The 17,068-nt window shown below is 40.7% G+C and overlaps 1 protein-coding gene across 1 annotated transcript in view; it reads left to right on the top strand.

Annotated features, from left to right (window-relative positions):
• Positions 1–17,068, top strand: part of Pdhx (pyruvate dehydrogenase complex component X) — a 58,224-nt gene that overhangs the window by 25,674 nt on the left and 15,482 nt on the right. Inside the window, exons 3-5 of the mRNA XM_021151849.2 lie at positions 7,431–7,531; positions 11,860–12,059; positions 13,118–13,216. Coding sequence (XP_021007508.1) covers positions 7,431–7,531; positions 11,860–12,059; positions 13,118–13,216 — 400 coding nt within the window. The remainder of the gene's footprint in view (positions 1–7,430; positions 7,532–11,859; positions 12,060–13,117; positions 13,217–17,068) is intronic.

Here is a 17,068-nt window from a genome sequence, read left to right as displayed (position 1 = left end):
TAAAATAATTTTCAATGGCTGAGAAAATTCTGCATTTCTAAGTAATATGATCCATGGGAGTCTATTTTAGCTTTTTCTCTTCATGACTTAGAGCTTTGGCTATTTCCATATTTATTACAGCAGGATGTTGGCACCCCTAAATAATGACTTGAAAAGATTAAGTTCCATCAACTTTGCGAAGTGACAGGCTGGTAGATGTGAGCACTGCAGCTCACCAGCAGTGTGGCGAGGTAATGAGTGGGACTGAGCAGTGTGGTCAGGAGGCAGGAAGCATGCGGTTCAGACATCTGCTCTACTTTCCAACAGAGCACTTGTTTCATGGACGACAAACAATACAGTTTCATCTTCTGGAGCCTATTTCCCTGCAGTTTGCTCCTTAAATTCTGTATTAATCCAGCTTTGGGGGCAGGGGGGATTATTTAGTTAGTAATATAGACTGTTCGTGAAGTAATTAAGACCATTCTCAATCCTAGTTTCTTGGTAATTCATGAACCCTTTGAAGACTTGCCACTATGATCTAAAATGGTCAGTGCAATATCTCTATAATGGCTTGGTTAATTCATTTTGTGTTGGAGACAAAGTTATATTCTGACAGTTTTTAATACATTGTTTCTGTTTTGATAGTAAAGTCTTTCTTGATGTATAGTCACTGATTTAAAACAATTATTTTAGAACTTAAAATGTGTATAAGAAGGTAGATAGTGCAAGAAAAGACTAGATAATGATTTGATACCCTGTGACAAAGTGCAATCTTCATAAGCTTTAAGGGTTCCTAAAAGTCCGAGGCTTTGTAGTTACAGCCACGTCAGACAGTGCTGCGAGTACATGTGTGTTGTGTGTTCGAAGCTAAGATGATCAGAGTACAGCGAATCCTACCGCAAGATTCACCACGTCTGTCCACTGGGCTGCCCACCCTGGGAATGAGCTGACTGAGTGAAACTAAGTCTTGGCTTTAGAATTCTAGCAGGACACATCTTCATTTCATTTTCTAAGTTACAGAAAAGTAAGATAATAGCATATAAGTTATCTCTGTCTTTTGAATGAGTCAGAATAGTAGCTTTGTATTCAATATTATATTTTATTTCAGTCTAAGAGTTGAATAAAACACCAAAAAATTAGAGAAGGTGCTTTGAAAACTCTAAGCTGTATCTACACATCCAATCTCTTGAAAGATGAGTTGAGCTGTAATTCCCCCCTTACTGAAAATGTCCTATTTGGGGGTATATTTCAGTGTTTCCCATTTAAAGTGAGCATAGTTTGTTATTTCTCAACCAAAAGTCAAGTGTATTATGGAAGATTCGAGTTTCTCACTGTGTAAAAGTCTGTTTTCTACTCTGTGGCACAAAAGCAGACTGAGATGATGGTGTGCAGGCTGGCAGGGCAGGGATGGAGCAGGCAGTCAGAGTCCGCCCTTGTGCCCTGCCTTGCCTCACGTGACTGAGAACCATGAGTGTGTCACACCACTTTGATGTAAGATGTTTGATGATCTGTAACTAGTGTCGCATCATTCTGAAGGACATTGCATGCAGTGTGAGTAGGTACCCCTGGGGTGCCTCTGGAGTCATCAGAGTGGAGTCAGCTGTCACAGAGGCCCTGGCTTCTGTTGTGTATGGCCATGTGTCTGTGATGCCAAAGTGGAAACATTTGAAAAGTAAATTTCACAGTTTGTTCAGTACAGGGCTATTTTGACAGTTTTATCAATGTAATAATTGGCGTACTGTAACAGTCATTGATTTTCAGTACACTCTGATGTGACTGCCACCTCAGTTCAGTTGTAGAGCATGCCAGAGACACCTGCTGTCTGAGGTAGCCACTACCTTCTCAGCACCAGCTCTTACCAACCTGATGGTCCTATCTTTAAACCTAGCGTTTCTCAACATTTCTTCTAGAACAGGAGAAAATAGGCTTTTCTGTTTGGCTTCTTTTATGGTCGCCATGACTCCCTGTAGCAATGACAGGAACATTTTCCGTATTCTTCATACAGATCTGACCACTCGATGAACAGATAACAGCCGGCCATTCTCTACACACATCTTTGAAACATGTCTGGTCTTCTCGTTCAGGAGAATAAAATTGTTGTGTAAGAGGCCGTTGACTGTGTTTGAGACGTGTCGGAGAGGGGGAAGCCTCTGCGGGGCTCATCCTCAGTTCTCTTAGCTGCTTATCTGGGCAGAGGACCAGGATGATGGTGCTGGCATCGGCACTGGGCAGCGGCCTCTGCTCTGGCTCCTCCTTGGGCCCACACTCTTGCTCCAGGCCTGCACTGCCTCCAACCCTGACATGGACCAGGAGGAGATGGTGCAGGTAGCAGAGGAGCTGCCATCTTCTGCAGCCAGCCACGTGACGCTGGGGACCCACAGTGATCCTCAGCTAAGAACGACCCACTAGAACATAGACAGCTGGGCGGAGCTGAACCTTGTGTTGGAGGGTAGGCTTTCATAGTGCCTTCCGTCCTTGTGTGTGCCTTGTACCTGAAAGTTTGCAGAGTGACCTGTTTACATGACAGTGCAGAGGAGGCAGGCAGGCAGGCTGCTTTGTGATTATTAATGGCTTTTTAGCTAGAAATATATCTGCCACTTTATTTTTAACAGGAAATGTTGCAAAATGTTTTTTAAAGGTGTATTTGAAGTGTAAACATAAAACGTATAGGTCCTTTTTTTTATAGCTGCACATTTAAATCTTCCTGAACTGGAAGGATAAGTGACTTGGTGGAGATCATTTGTGTCTGGGATTGGCAGAGGCTCCTCATTGCTACTCTGCCAAGTAGCTCAGTGCTAATCTGTATTGGAGCCATGGGTTCAGATCTTTGGGAGTCCTTACACAGTCTCAAATGTCCTGGGTGCACTGCCAGTGATGACTGCTCAGCCTCAGCCTCCTGATCATTACAGACAGAGCTTCCTCATGGAATAATTCTGTTTTAAACTCTGGTTCAACAAGTGACTGGTTTTTCTGTGTCCTGCTCTGTTCACGTGCCCTGGCTCCCTCAGCATGCTCATATTGGTGACATAGTCTTTATGTGAATAGAGAGAGATGTGGCTTTAGAAAGAAAAAGAATGTCTTTTCCAGATGTTACAAATGTGCTGCAAATCAAATGCTGGAGCCAAGTAAATGGGAAGAACAGTTTTATATTTCCTTATGAAGAACTAAGGATTTCTGAAGTCTCTGCCCTCAAAGTTAAGTGGGGACACTGGCTGAAACTTGGGCAATGGTAGAAGGCACAGATTCAATTCTCGTATTATGAAGGAGCTTGTGACGAGTAAGTAGGAGCGAGCAGCAGTAGCAGCAAAGTATTTCCTGATGTACTTTGGGATTTTTTTCCCCAAGTTAGCAGAGGAATTCAGAAACAGAGAAGTGTGTCAGTTGAGTAACTCAGAAACTTACATGACCAAAGTAAGTTTGTAAATGTTTCTTAAAAAGTAGTTGAAATTTAAATGTGCATGAAAAATAATACCACAGTATTTTTTTCTGTGTGACCAGAGTTTATTGTCTGTGTCTAAGAAGTCTTTGAAAAGCTGCCTAGTCTAGTAGGTTCTCCCATTCCTCCAGCAGAAATGTTGGGGTGGGGGTTCTGCTGGAGATGGGCCTCTCCTGAAGCATCTGAGGAAGATGCACAAGGAGGGCAGGCTCGAGGAACAGCTCTCCTGCTGTTCGTGCCTCTCTGCAGCCTGGTCTCCACTGCTTCCCCTGCTCTATTTGCCACTTGCTTAAAAAGCATCCTGCTCTGTGGTCTCAGGGCTCTGGCTGTGCACCTTCTTGCGTGGCTGGCGCACTGCCCCCTCATCTTCTCGGGCTTGGGGAGCTGTCCTCTTATTCTAGGGAGCTTCTCTTTGCTTCTAGAGATGAGTTAGACGGCCTCCTGGATATTCCCAGAGCATGCTGACTTCTTACCCTGCTGACTTTACTAGGGAGGTAGGGAGTTCCTTGAATCAGAAATTGAAACAGACAAACCTGATCTTGTTTCCCACGACAACATCCTTAGTGCACAACATGGTTGTCAATAAATTACTTGTTGGTCAAAACATCCTGTTGGAGATAAAGGAGATAGGTACCTTTTAGATGTTTGATAAATACCGTCTAACAGCTAAATTTACTTCATTAAAATATTAATATTCGTAGTCCTGAGCTCCTGTAACTGAGGTAAAATCACCTGGTTGTTCATTCTGGTACACAGAGAAGTCCCATACATTGAACTTTGATGGCGTAGTTATTAATGTTAGGTTTTTCTTTGGTATCCTCTTACTGTATCAGCCGGTTAGTATCTCTGCTGCATACAGCTGAGAACTGTATATGAGTAGATGTGTTTATACATCTCATATTTTTCTACTTCTGTAGTTTTCATTCAGCCTTGTTTTTGGTCTGTCTCTTATAAGGCATATTTGCAAGGATTTTAGTATTGTGTACATTTTGAATATCTGTTTGTAATAGATGGTTTTAATCTATTCATTGGTACTGCCATCACTCATACCCTGGGCTGATTTCTATAATTTTTTTAGACATTTCTGTTTTTATTCTTTTTATTTCTTATACTCTCACTTTCTTTTAGACAATCATTTTGTTGTTTTCTATTTTTCCTGAATTTCGAATGCTATAGATTTTATTTATATTTTTAAATCCCTAAATTTTGCCAGATGGATCTAATATTAATTCAGTTTTCTTCTAATTGTACCAAAGTTGTGAGCGCAGTTAGCCCTCACTAAACCTTCTCCTTATCTATCCTGTTATTTTTTTAGAGTTTAATTCACTTTTTAATCCTTGGTGTTACATTGTAAATGGATGACTTGTGAGCACCTTCAGTGGTGACTTGTTTCTTGTGTACATCCCTCCTATTTGTGTCTGCTTGTCTTAAACTACATTTTGTAAGAGCTCTTTAAAGTAGTCACTACAAGTAAATTTACCTACACTTTATGTGCCTTGAAATACTTGACAATTCATTCTTAATTGGCTGTCTGACTGTGTCTAATGTTCCAGACAATGTTTTTCTTCAGTATTGTGGTACTTCACTGTCCTGACTCTTGCAGCTCCTGAAGTATGCTCTGACTCTGTCATTCCACTGAGGTAACCTGTTTTTTTCCTGATAACTTTTTAAAGTGTGTTTTCTATTGTCGACGATGCAGTCTCTCTGGTTATCAATTGTGGATTCATGTTTATACTGTCTAATACTCTTGTTCCCTGCTGAGTTTTCATCACAGTCAAGCTAATTAACATTCGTGTGCACACATCCTGTCACCAGCACCTAGATAAAAGTCAGAGCCTCCCTCCAAGCCACACGACTCCTTTATGTACCCGCTTTAATCAATACAACCATTTAGAACTCTTCACCCTGACTCCTGCCTCTAGTACTGGGAACTTCTCAGCAGGGGTCTCTACAACTGCCTCTCCACTGGTCCCTCCAGCCGCCATCCCTGAAACTCCTGATCCCGTTTGCCCTTGGAGTGCTGCTGGTGCCCCCTCCATTGCCATGCTCTTGCTTTGTCTCCTTGATGCCTCACTTCAGGACCTTGAGTCTTTCTCTCCACAACTTTTAATTGTTTTCTTTTCTTCCTGACACTATTTTGTTTCATTTCTGTAATTTTTAAAAATTTCTTGTATTCTTAATGGCTGTTTTATCTCAAAATACTTGAAAAGATTTGCTATAGTAGTTTTCCCAAAATGTAGTTTCTGTTGTAATTATTGATTGTATTCTATTTCTATAACATTGGTTTTCTTATGTGTTTGAGAACCATGTTTTGTGGTTTGCTTTGGGTGGGCAGTGGTTTGGATTGCTGTTTTGTTTCCATTCTCTCCTCCTGCCCATTCCCCACACCCTGGGTTATGCTCATCTATTGTCCTCAAGGGTAGTTTGCCTCAGCTCATATTGCTGAGAGATGTTTTAGTCCTCTCATTTCTTATCCTTTGGTTCCTGAAGCCTTAACTGATCATTCTGTCAGGCCCACATCTGTAGCAAAAATTTCCCTGTCCAGTCACTTTAAATATTAATACAACAGAATCCTGTGATTGGACAGGAAAAAGGGAGGTGGAACAAAGAATTTCAGAGATGGGGACAGGGGAGAAGGAGAACAAGGAAGGAAGATGGAGCAAGAGGAAGATGATCCGGATTCCATGTGGCTTTAAATAGCCACAGGTAGATATGAATATCATAAAAGGATAGAATAATTGGGATAACTTGTCTAATCTAGATGGGCAGCTTGTAACATTATCAGTTGGCTCAGAAATTGTGTGGGCATCTTGTGATTTGAGAATTTATTGATATGTAAATCTGACTGATTATTTATAAGCTTCAAGAGTTTTGATTTAACATGTATTGTGACAGCTAACCCCGAGGTGGGCCATCATTGCACGGGGCTGGTGTGGCAGAGACCTGCCAAGGGAACTTATCAAATCCGGTGGAGACATTTTGGGAACTTTGGGCCAGAGAGTCTGCTGAGATGAGAAGACCCCACTGGAGCCTTGTGACCCGCCGCTGCCCAGCACAGCATGGGATCTTGCCGTTATTTTCATTATTCCACGCAACACACATCTTTTTCTTGGCCTCCATGTCCAGAAACCTGCACTTCTGTAGTGTTGTCTCCTGTATACATTTCGAGTTTTATATTTTTTCTGTTGCATAGAAATGGTCTTAGTTGGCATCACAGATGTATTTTATTTTCTGTTTATGCTATATTCATTCTGTGCTGTGTAGTGCTAGCAGAGTTTCTGAATTTGTCCTAAACAGTTAACAAAAAGTATTGTAAATGATATGGTTTCTCACTTGATGGAATAGTCATATTCCATCCCTGAAGTGGGGGTGGGGTAGAAGCCAAGAGGTAGAGGATTAGGAATCCAAGGCTGTCCTTGTCTACTTAAGCCTAGCATGGATATATAAAATTTCATTTTAAAAACAAAAATAAAAATAAAGACACAAGGACTCTTTATTTATTCCAAAAAATAAATGCGTTTGTTGTTATTATCTCTGAGTATGAATTCATTTTTAAAATTTTATCTATCTTTGTAATAATTTTTATTATAGTAAATATACCCGTTATATAGCTTTTGGAAAACATAAAATATCCACATACATGTGCAAACACACATTGAGAACTAATTGTATTTTCACAGCATAGAATGCTTTCTCATTCATTCATGCTGTACACATGTTCATACTAATTTTCATACTTAGAAGAATAAAACAGGGCTGGTAAGAAGGCTCAGTACTTGCCTGCAAGCTCCATGACTTGAGTTTTGTCCATGCGACCCATATGGTTGAAAAAGAAAACCAACTCCAACGCCCACGAATTGTCTTCTGACTTCCCCACATGAGCCATGTATGTATTGTGTGTATGTGTACACACATGTATACAAACTATACACACACACATACAGCACTAAATAAATAAGTAATAAAATGTCACTTTAAAACAGAACAACCAAACAGACCCACTGTTGTTTTTCAGGTGAAGCTGTGAGTGCTGGAGACTCGTTATGTGAAATTGAGACGGACAAGGCTGTGGTCACCTTAGATGCAAACGATGATGGCATCTTAGCCAAGATAGTGGTAAGACACGGATATCTTTCTTTATGTAAACTCCTTGAATAAAGTCCCTCCTGTGTGCCTTGTTATCTACTATATAATACATTTTAATTCACATCTTTACAATATCTTAGTGCCAAAATTTAGTAATTGCCCTATATATAAAGGTCTTGTGTATTGTAGTTTTAGGACAGAATTTTAGACCATTTATACAGAGCAAATAATATAACCAGTTTAAAGCTGTGTGGGTAAAGCATGGCTGTTGGGCTGTGCCGTGTGCTCACTGTGAGCCCACTTGTTTTCTGTCCTGGAGCAGACAGTATGGTGTTAGTGTGACAGCTGAGACTGTGGGCCCTGTAGTCACTGCCAGGTTGATAGTAAGTGGAAAGTGCTGTCAGCTCTACATGACGTGGAACAAGTAGCAAATTCATTTGTTGATGTCATTCCCTTAGATGCGGAGATGATTGAAGTCATGCCATAGTAGGGAAGATTAAGTAAGGAAATACATAAATGTCATTCTAGGACTCTGTAGTGCTGCTGTGGCCATCAGCGCTGCTGGTCACTCAGCCCTTGGTGACATTGGCCCCACCATTAGTCATGGTTGCTGTGACTGGGCAGTGAGTATCCATTTTGCCCTCTACCACTTGAATTGCTCAAGCAAGCTGTCCCTCTAATGGCCATCCTCTGTGGATGGGTGTTTGATTCTCTAGGTGACGCTTAGGTATAACTACCCCACCCCCTTTGTCTATTCTCTCCACATACACAGTTCCTTAGGACTTTATTCTCTGGCTAGATGTGGACCTTTCTCTGTTCTGTCCGCATATACAGCACTTTAAGATTTTATACTCTAGTTCATGTAGACCTTCCTTCTCTCATTTGTTTCCTATATGAAATGATCTTGTTGGGTGTTTTGTTTTCTTAGCCCCTGGTGTTTTATTCTCAACACTCTAATATTTCCAATGTCCACTCCTTGCAATGTATTTTATCAGCAGCCCCCTTAAAACACACCAGTGAACATACAGTTAATGTACTTGAGCGAAATGTGAATTGAAGGGTAAATTTTTTTTTGTCTTTATAGCTGGAAAAAATCTATACCAAAAGTAGTTTGCTTAATAATTTGTACGGTATTTTGCAAAAGAAAAGGACTGCTTGAATTACCATATGCTACAAACTCAACTACATTTTCCTGTGTGTGCTTTTGGCAGCCTGTTCTTGGCTGTAGCTCTGGATTGCTGTGCAAGTCTCCATGATAATAGCATTTTCCACTTAACTGCTCAGTAATGTGTTTCAAACTCTAGCCATTCTAGTGGGTCAGTAGTGTCTATCCTTCTGGTCCTAAATTCTGAGACGAGGTGGGAAATGGATATAGTTGATGGCTGCTTTAGTACTGGTTACTTCCCCACCAGAGGAAAGACTGTATGTAGTAGGCCTTTGTGACTTCAGTAGTATCCCAATGCTTTCTGAGTAATAGGACTAGGAAGCAGTGTGCTCCTGCCGGCAAGTATGTGGTTTTACCAGGCAGAATGGGGCAGAAGCCACGAAGGTGGTATTTCTAGTCTTCTTCCCTTCCATCTCCCTGTCCAAGCAAGAGAGCTATACCTTTGCTTTTCATTGTGAAGTAATCCTTATATTTGTAAACATAATAAAATGATTTGCTAGGAAGATGTGTGACAGATTTTTAGTTTCAGAGACAGGCAACTAGTTGTGCTTAAAGATACAGGTTCTATAAAATTGCACCCTGTGTCTTCATCACTACAACATTACTGTGTAGTTGGAATTCACATTTTTAAGAAGGTTATGGATTATGCCTTGTTCACTCTTGGTGATATAATTCTGTGGTCACTGGGAAGTTCCTGTGTTTAACCTTTGTAAGCCGTGTTGCCTACACAGCATGCTAGATGCCAGGCGAGGAGGACTGTATGAAACCCTGGCATAAAACGAAGTTCTGTGGATAGTAAAGCAATTAAGAAAAGACTTGGTCATCTGAATACTGAAAACTGAACAGTTATTCTCAGTCCATTCATATTCTAGTGTCATGGCATATATCTGTTACTATAGCTGGAACAACTTGGCCATGTGAGCATAGCATGATTATTTTTTTTGCAGGTTGTCTCATTATGTTCCCCTGTATGTGCTGATCTATTAGGCACGGATTTCTAATCCTTACCAAATGAACTCTGTAGTCTAATATTGATCCCTGTTGAGTATGTTTGTTTTAATTTAGTAACTTGAAGGCAAACACAGAAATTATATTTTTACTGTGTATGTCAAGTGATAGGCACTGTTCAAAGTCCCTTATATCGGGAACTTCTTTGTCCCTTCTAACAAATCTTTGATAGCTACTGTTGCTATTTTCACTTGGCAGATAAAGATACAGCCATGGCAAAACAATCATTACTATGCTCACATAGCCAGTTGTTGCCAGCCATCGTAACAGAGACAGTGTTGAAGCTCAGGAGGGAATACAGTGGTAGGGAAGACAGTTCACTTGAACCACAGATTGTGAGTAGTAAAAAGACTTCGTTTTCTATTAAAACACATTGGCCTAAGAGCCGTAGAGGTTTTTGATTGAGTAAGACAGTGTGTGGGAGCATCTTGGATGCTTATTGTCCCAGACTCCTGATTGTGGTAGAGCATCAGGCCAGGAGAGGGGTGTGGCAAAGGCCCGATAGGTTTCTAAGTGGGATTTTGCAGAAGATTATTTATGCCACTGTTAATGTGTTTGCACCAGCTTTGACTATTGCTACCTACAATAGAAGTAAATGTCTGCAGCACACTAGCATGCCTAGGAAAGACTTAATTCACTAGAAGATTTTAATGACTTTATGTAGAACTGTAATGACCATTCCCTTCTTTAGCTTGTGTTGTGTAGTCAGGTTGTAGCCTGGTGTAGCCTCTGTCCTTTCCTGTTACAGTCTTTGCTTCTGTTCTCCATTGGTAATCACTAAGCGTGCGAAGCTTCCTAGCTAACCCATAGAGCTGACCTTTATTTTAAATTTCAGGATAGTGTACATACTAATGAATATCAAAATTAGTGTTACTTTAAAATGTCACACCATCCCACAAGTCAAACTTTTCATGGTAATTGTTGCATTAATGAACATCTTGCAGCCTGTCATATTCTTCATTAAACCAATGTGTAATGAACATTGAGAGGAAGTAAGAGGAAACCATAAAGAAACAGCATTGTTTCCCACTATCAAAAGTATAGGACATTGTCATCTAAAGATTTGCTCAAAACTTATTTTAAGAAAGAAATTATAATTATTATTTTAAAAAACAAATTTGTGCTGCTGGAATGTTTAAAATATTTTTGGTTTTTTTTTTTAAATCTTTATTTTGTTTAGATTTTAGTTGACAGATACCATCTGAAAACATTATCTCATTAGCTAGGATAGCACTGTATCTCTGATGCCCTTATGAGAAGCTCCTGAGATATTTCCTAGGTTTTTAGGTAGGTATTCCAGGAAAAACTTAATAGAGACATAAACTTAAAATCAGCCAGAATCGTTAACCTGCTCTATGTGCATTATGGGACATTTTTCCCTCCAGAGATAAATTTTACTGAGAAAGTTTTACTTAAAATTAATTAGTATTATTTACTTAAAAGTAATGAGTTAATCCCTTATGAACTGATAGAATTCTGAAACCATGTAGAAGCTAGTGGCGACAGGAAGTTGACATCTGTACCCACAGCCTCTCCATGGATAGGAAGTAAATGACATCAGAGAAGAAGTAAGGGAAACTCTGGTTTGAGGCTGCCAGGAAATTCTGGGTCTTGCTCCTTTCCAGAGTGTACTGGCTAGTTTTGTGTCAACTTGACACAGGCTGGAGTTATCACAGAGAAAGGAGCTTCAATTGGGGAAATGCCTCCACGAGATCCAACTGTAAGGCATTTTCTCATTAGTGATCAAGGGGGGAGGTCCCCTTGTGGGTGGTGCCATCTCTGAGCTGGTAGAGAGCAGGCTGAGCAAGCCAGGAGAAGCAAGCCAGTAAAGATCATCCCTCCATGGCTTCTGCATCAGCTCCTGCTTCCTGACCTGATTGAGTTCCAGTCCTGACTTCCTTGGTGATAAGCAGCAGTATGGAAGTGTAAGCCGAATAAACCCTTTCCTCCCCAACTGCTTCTTGGTCATGATGTTTGTGCAGGAATAGAAACCCTGACTAAGACACAGAGGCAGCATTAGTACTTGGAGAGTGAGAGGAATGACAGGGACAGAAGGTGGCAGCTGGAAGAGGACAGCCCTCTGTCTTCAGTGTCCTTTAGCTCAGGTCTTCCTTGCACCTGAGACTTAGTGACTTCGTGTGACCCTGGGTTTTTCTATCCTGACCATTGTCTTTTTAAAATACAGGTTGAGGAAGGTGCTAAAAATATACAGCTGGGTTCACTCATTGCTTTGATGGTTGAAGAAGGGGAAGACTGGAAACAGGTGGAAATTCCCAAGGATGTCAGTGCTCCACCTCCAGTTTCAAAACCAGCAGCGCCTACTCAGCCCTCTCCACAGCCGCAGAGTCCTTGTCCTGCCAGAAAGGAACACAAAGGGACGGCACGGTGAGTGCGTTTATGTGACCATGGATGTCCAATCAAACATGATTATTGTGTAAAAAGGGTAATGATTATTTTAGGGGTTTGAAATCAGCATCGTCCACTTTTCTCTTAGGACACTGAAACATAACATGGTTATTTTACATCCTTCTTCATTTGATAAACAGTGAATACCGGTTTTGTTTGGTCTAGAATCTAAAAGCCTTGCTTGCTCAGTATAGAATAAAATCATCGGTATCTATGCTGAACCTCAATTAGGTTCTAAAATCGCAGAATGATGTTCATGAGACCAAACTTAATTTTTTGTGTTTAAATGTAAATTCAAGTGTCCAGTGTATCGTTAATACAAAATGAAAATTTCATTTTAGCATATGTTCCTATTCAAACAGTTCAGTATTTGAGATTCTGACACAGGTAAGTTTTTTTCCAACTGTCCTGTGATAGTACAGGTACTTGTGACCATTGTCCCTAGCTCACCAGTGCCAGTGTTGCAGATTGGCACCTCTGCACCTGTCTTTTATGTAGATACTGGAGATCCAAACTCAGTACGCAGGCCCTAGCCCTAATATTACTGTTTACAAAGCATACTGTGCTAGTTTGATCAGAGAGTGCAGTGTAGATTGTTGGGATCTGGGTAACCAGAGTGACCTTTTAGCTCCCTGGGCGGCAGAGCATTGCTCATTTCCATGCCGGGCTCCCTGTGTTTGCTCCTGACTTACACTGGCAGTCAGAAGCCATCTTACGTGTGTTCTGACCTTTACTCTTTCTAAAGTTATTTAGAATGGGTAACTACTCGCTGCTTTATAAGAGTGTTTTGATGATAAAGTAGATTGATAGACATTAGTTTGTGACTGTGACTATCCTTACATTTTGGGTTATGAGCCTCGCCTTTAACAGCTGAGCCATCTCGACAGCCTGACTGTGGCTCTCTCTGAGACTCATTTTAGCTTCAGTGTTAAGAATTCATTTTCCTAATTATCAGCAAAACTGTAGACACATTTAGATCTATTTCAATCAATATAAGGGTTAATTAATTTCATTCATCTCCGTGTTTTTATTCTTAGGTTCCGCTTAAGTCCAGCTGCCCGCAACATTCTGGAAAAACATTCATTGGACGCCAGCCAGGGCACAGCCACAGGCCCTCGAGGGATCTTCACTAAAGAGTATGTGCGCTTGCGTAATCCCCTGTCCCTTCACTTACCTTTTCTGAAAGGATTTTTAAACAGCGTATTCTGTGTAGAAATTTAAAACAAGGCACACTGTTCTTTTGTGATTTTTCATTGCTTTTGTTAGTGTAAGTTATATTCAATGCAAGGGTCTTCTGAATAATTGCACCATTATTAAGAATTAAATTTAATTAGAGCACCAGGTAGGGAAAGGTACTTGAACTTGTATAAAATCATCACCAGTCACATAAATTTCCCGGGTATGGAGATGCACTTTTAAAATAATTTAATTCTTAGCTCTTCAGCCTTTGCTTACTTCATTCAGAGGAGTTTCCATTTGCAGTTAATTCTCTTAAGGATTTCCTATTCTCTTTCATTGATCTGTCTGTGAGTTAATACCATTTAAATTATAAGTTTTATAGTATGCTTTAAAATCTGATAGGCATTGCAGATTTCTCTTGTTTATTTTTTCAACAAAGTAGTTTTATTGGTATATCCTTCCTTTAAATCGTAATCAGTTCTAGGGTCTGCAGGTGGCGGAGAACATGGTCATTAATGAGATGCATTGAATTAGCTCAGTAAGAACTGATCTGACATCTTTATGTAGGCAAGTCTTTCTAGTCAAGAAATTGGTACATCTTTGCATTTGTTTAAAATCGTCTCTCAACAGTCTGTTAAAATAGATGGGCCTTTCTCTAGTGGAATTTAGCCTAATAAAGGTACAGCAAAGACCAAAAAATGGGCCTGTAACCACATGTGAAATCCTCATAGCAATGTGTGACTCTAATTCTGGTTAAATGACTACAGTGGCTGGAACTTTTGGAGAGTTAGCTAGAACAAATAGATAGAAAGTGGTGGCTCTGGCCTGGGAAGCTGTTTTTTTTTCCCTCTGATTTATATCTTTTTAATCACCTACCAGTCTGTGCCTTAGTTGAACTCTGTAAAAATGGAATAAAACAACTATCTTCATAAGATGGATTTGCCTTGTCTGTTATCTGATGGCTAGGATAAATGTTCTGTTTAATTCATTAACCACTGAAGATTTGAAGAAATGCAAAATAATTATAGCTATACCTGAGAGGGATTAGCTTGGCAAGTTCATGCAGTGTAAATTACAACAGATAATGACCTCTGAGGTAAGGGGATCAGTTGAGGTAAGGCTCATAAAGTAATACAGGTAGGAGCTAATGAATACTGCCCTTAACGTGGTTGAAAATCACGCAAGAGACATCTAGAGTGTGTGTCTGGGATCCTGGTCTGGATATAGAAAGTGCTGGCTCCAGAAGTAGGTCAAATAAGGAGTTTGAGGAAGCATTTGCCATAGCAGAGTAACTGATGTCTGCAGCTTTCTGTCACACTGCAGAGCTGTCTGGGAATCAGGACCTGTGTGATGAAGATGAAGGAGACAGTTTGTATAGGTCATGAAGCAATTACTGTCATTGAGATCAGCGGCAGCTCATCATTTAGGAGACTTGATTTCTGTGTTAGGTAGGACGTTGGGAAATGGTCCACAAGTCAAGGAACAGAGGGTCTGAGGGAGGGTTCTTGAACTTAGTTACTAGTGCCCCTTTGGAGAACAGCTTAGTGGTACTGGTAGGACAGCAAAGACTGACATGTGACTGTCTGCTTCCTCCACCCCACCCATTAGGGTCTCAATACATAGACTACTCTGGCTTTGAATGTGTTGCAGTGTCTCTCCTGCCTGCTAGATGCATGTGCCACTATGTTGAATGCATGCACAAATATTTTAAGAACATGTTTAAAATTACAGTAATAGAGTTATCCTCTTGATACCTTAAGGAAACAGCATTACAAGTTACATTCATAATGCTCGACCTTCTTTCTCCCACTATTTCCCAGTTCTTTTCCTGGTCTTTATGCCTCCTCTACCATTCCAGAAGACTTAATGAGAAAAAGTGATCCTTAGTGCATGTAGTATCAAGTTTTGCTTTTGTATGCTAAGTTTAACATTAAGGTGAAGTTTGGAGAGAGGAATTGCCCCAGTGGCTTCCACAGATGCCCTCTTCTAAAACAGTTGTAGAACCCGAGACTTTGGCTTCAGCCTCTCCCAGTGTGCATGCTCTGGAAATGATGAGTGCCATCTTCTTTCTGCTTTTGTCAGCTCAGAATGCAGGTGGGTGGTGTGATAGCTGTTCTGATCCCAGAGCAGCACCTCGAGCCATTGGGTTTCTGGGGACGAGCACAGACTCAGAGCTGGTGTTCAGATTTCATGTTAAAACAAAGGTAGTGCTCCAGATGCATGCTGTACAGAAGGACAGTCATGAATTAGCCTGCCCGAGTGACAAGTGCCAGACCATGGACAGAGGCTCGTTAGCACAGTAGGAGTCTTTGCCATCAGCCTTAATATCTTTGCCATATCTAATTATTAAATCAGAGTTGTACTTAAGGTTTTTGTTCATGTCGACCACAGCATCAGAACTTGGCATCTTAGGTAGTTGTCTGGCTTAAGTGGTAGTCTTCAGAATTAGGTGGTGAGCACTGGCGTGATCTACCTTCTGAGGCCCAGAAAGGTTCTACTTGACCTAATTTCTCAAGCACCCTTTGCTTTTGTACCAGAACACGGTTCATTTGTTTTTCTCCTGCATGTTAGCATTCTTAATGCTCAGCAGTGCTTCCAGTGTAATCTAATTATTTAATGGGCAGAAATCATTAAAACCATCTCTGCATTATAGCTAAATTGTTGGCTGTTATTAAACAACACTTAACATTTACACTTCATAGGCTATATAATAGTAAAATCAATAATGATAGTTCATTCCAAATCAATAGTTAAAATTATTTTCTACTTGTTTTTTTATGAATAATGGCTTCTCATTACTTTTTTTCCCTCACCAAGTTTTGGTTTGCCCAATAATCTTATTTACTTCATGCATAAAACCAAATCACATCTTTTTTTGACAAAGCAGTCATGCAAACAGGGAGGTGTGGTTATGGCTACTTAATGTCAGCACCTTACCTTGTAGATCAGGGAGTACCGAAACTAGCCATTTAGGTTTTTATTATCTCTGTTTTGATCAGATGACTGAGTTAGTGAGAAATCTCTGTAAGGAAATGTATTTGGTATTTGCTGATAATACACTTTGCTAGATAAGTATCTAATTACCTCACATGAAATGGGAAGGGACTATATGTTGGGCTATAACTTATAAGTGCCCTAGAAGGGGAGATTTCCTTTTTGAAGGCATTGTTCTGAGGCAGTAGGTCTTATTTTATATCAGTGCTAACATTTTCATCTAGCTGGCCTTTGGGCTCAGAACAGAAGTCTCCAGGAATTGTGTCAGCTGTCATCGACCTTGATACATAAATATAAAATCATAATTTAGCTTTGGGTTATAAATATTATAGGTAAAAATTGATTTTCAAGTAGAAGTAAGCTGATTAAAAGCCTTAAAGGTCCACCAATCATTCCCTGGGACACATGTCCCCTTCACTCCCTCAGCCACTCTGTCACCATCTCCAGCCTGTGGTCCACCCTTTGAGAAGCAATACTGCCTCCAGCTATTCTGTGACTTTTTGTATGGTGAGTAAAGGGCCCTTGTCAGAAGGTCCTGCCAGGACCTATAGGTTAGGCATCTCCCAGGCCCTTGTCAGAAGGCCCCAGGAGCTGTAGGTTAGGCATCTCCCAGGCCCTCGTCAGAAGGCCCCCAGGAGCTGTAGGTTAGGCATCTCCCAGTCCCTTGTCAGAAGGCCTCAGGAGCTGTAGGTTAGGCATCTCCCAGGCCCTTGTCAGAAGGCCCCAGGAGCAGTAGGTTAGGCATATCCCAGGCTCTTGTCAGAAGGCCCCAGGAGCTGTAGGTTAGGCATCTCCCAGCCCTCGTCAGAAGGCCC

The sequence above is a fragment of the Mus caroli genome, chromosome 2 (assembly GCF_900094665.2).
Source record: "Mus caroli chromosome 2, CAROLI_EIJ_v1.1, whole genome shotgun sequence".
NCBI classification, from domain to species: Eukaryota; Metazoa; Chordata; class Mammalia; order Rodentia; family Muridae; genus Mus; species Mus caroli.
The sequence above is the reverse complement of the archived record's forward strand: the minus strand, read 5'-3'. Positions and strand labels throughout refer to the sequence as shown.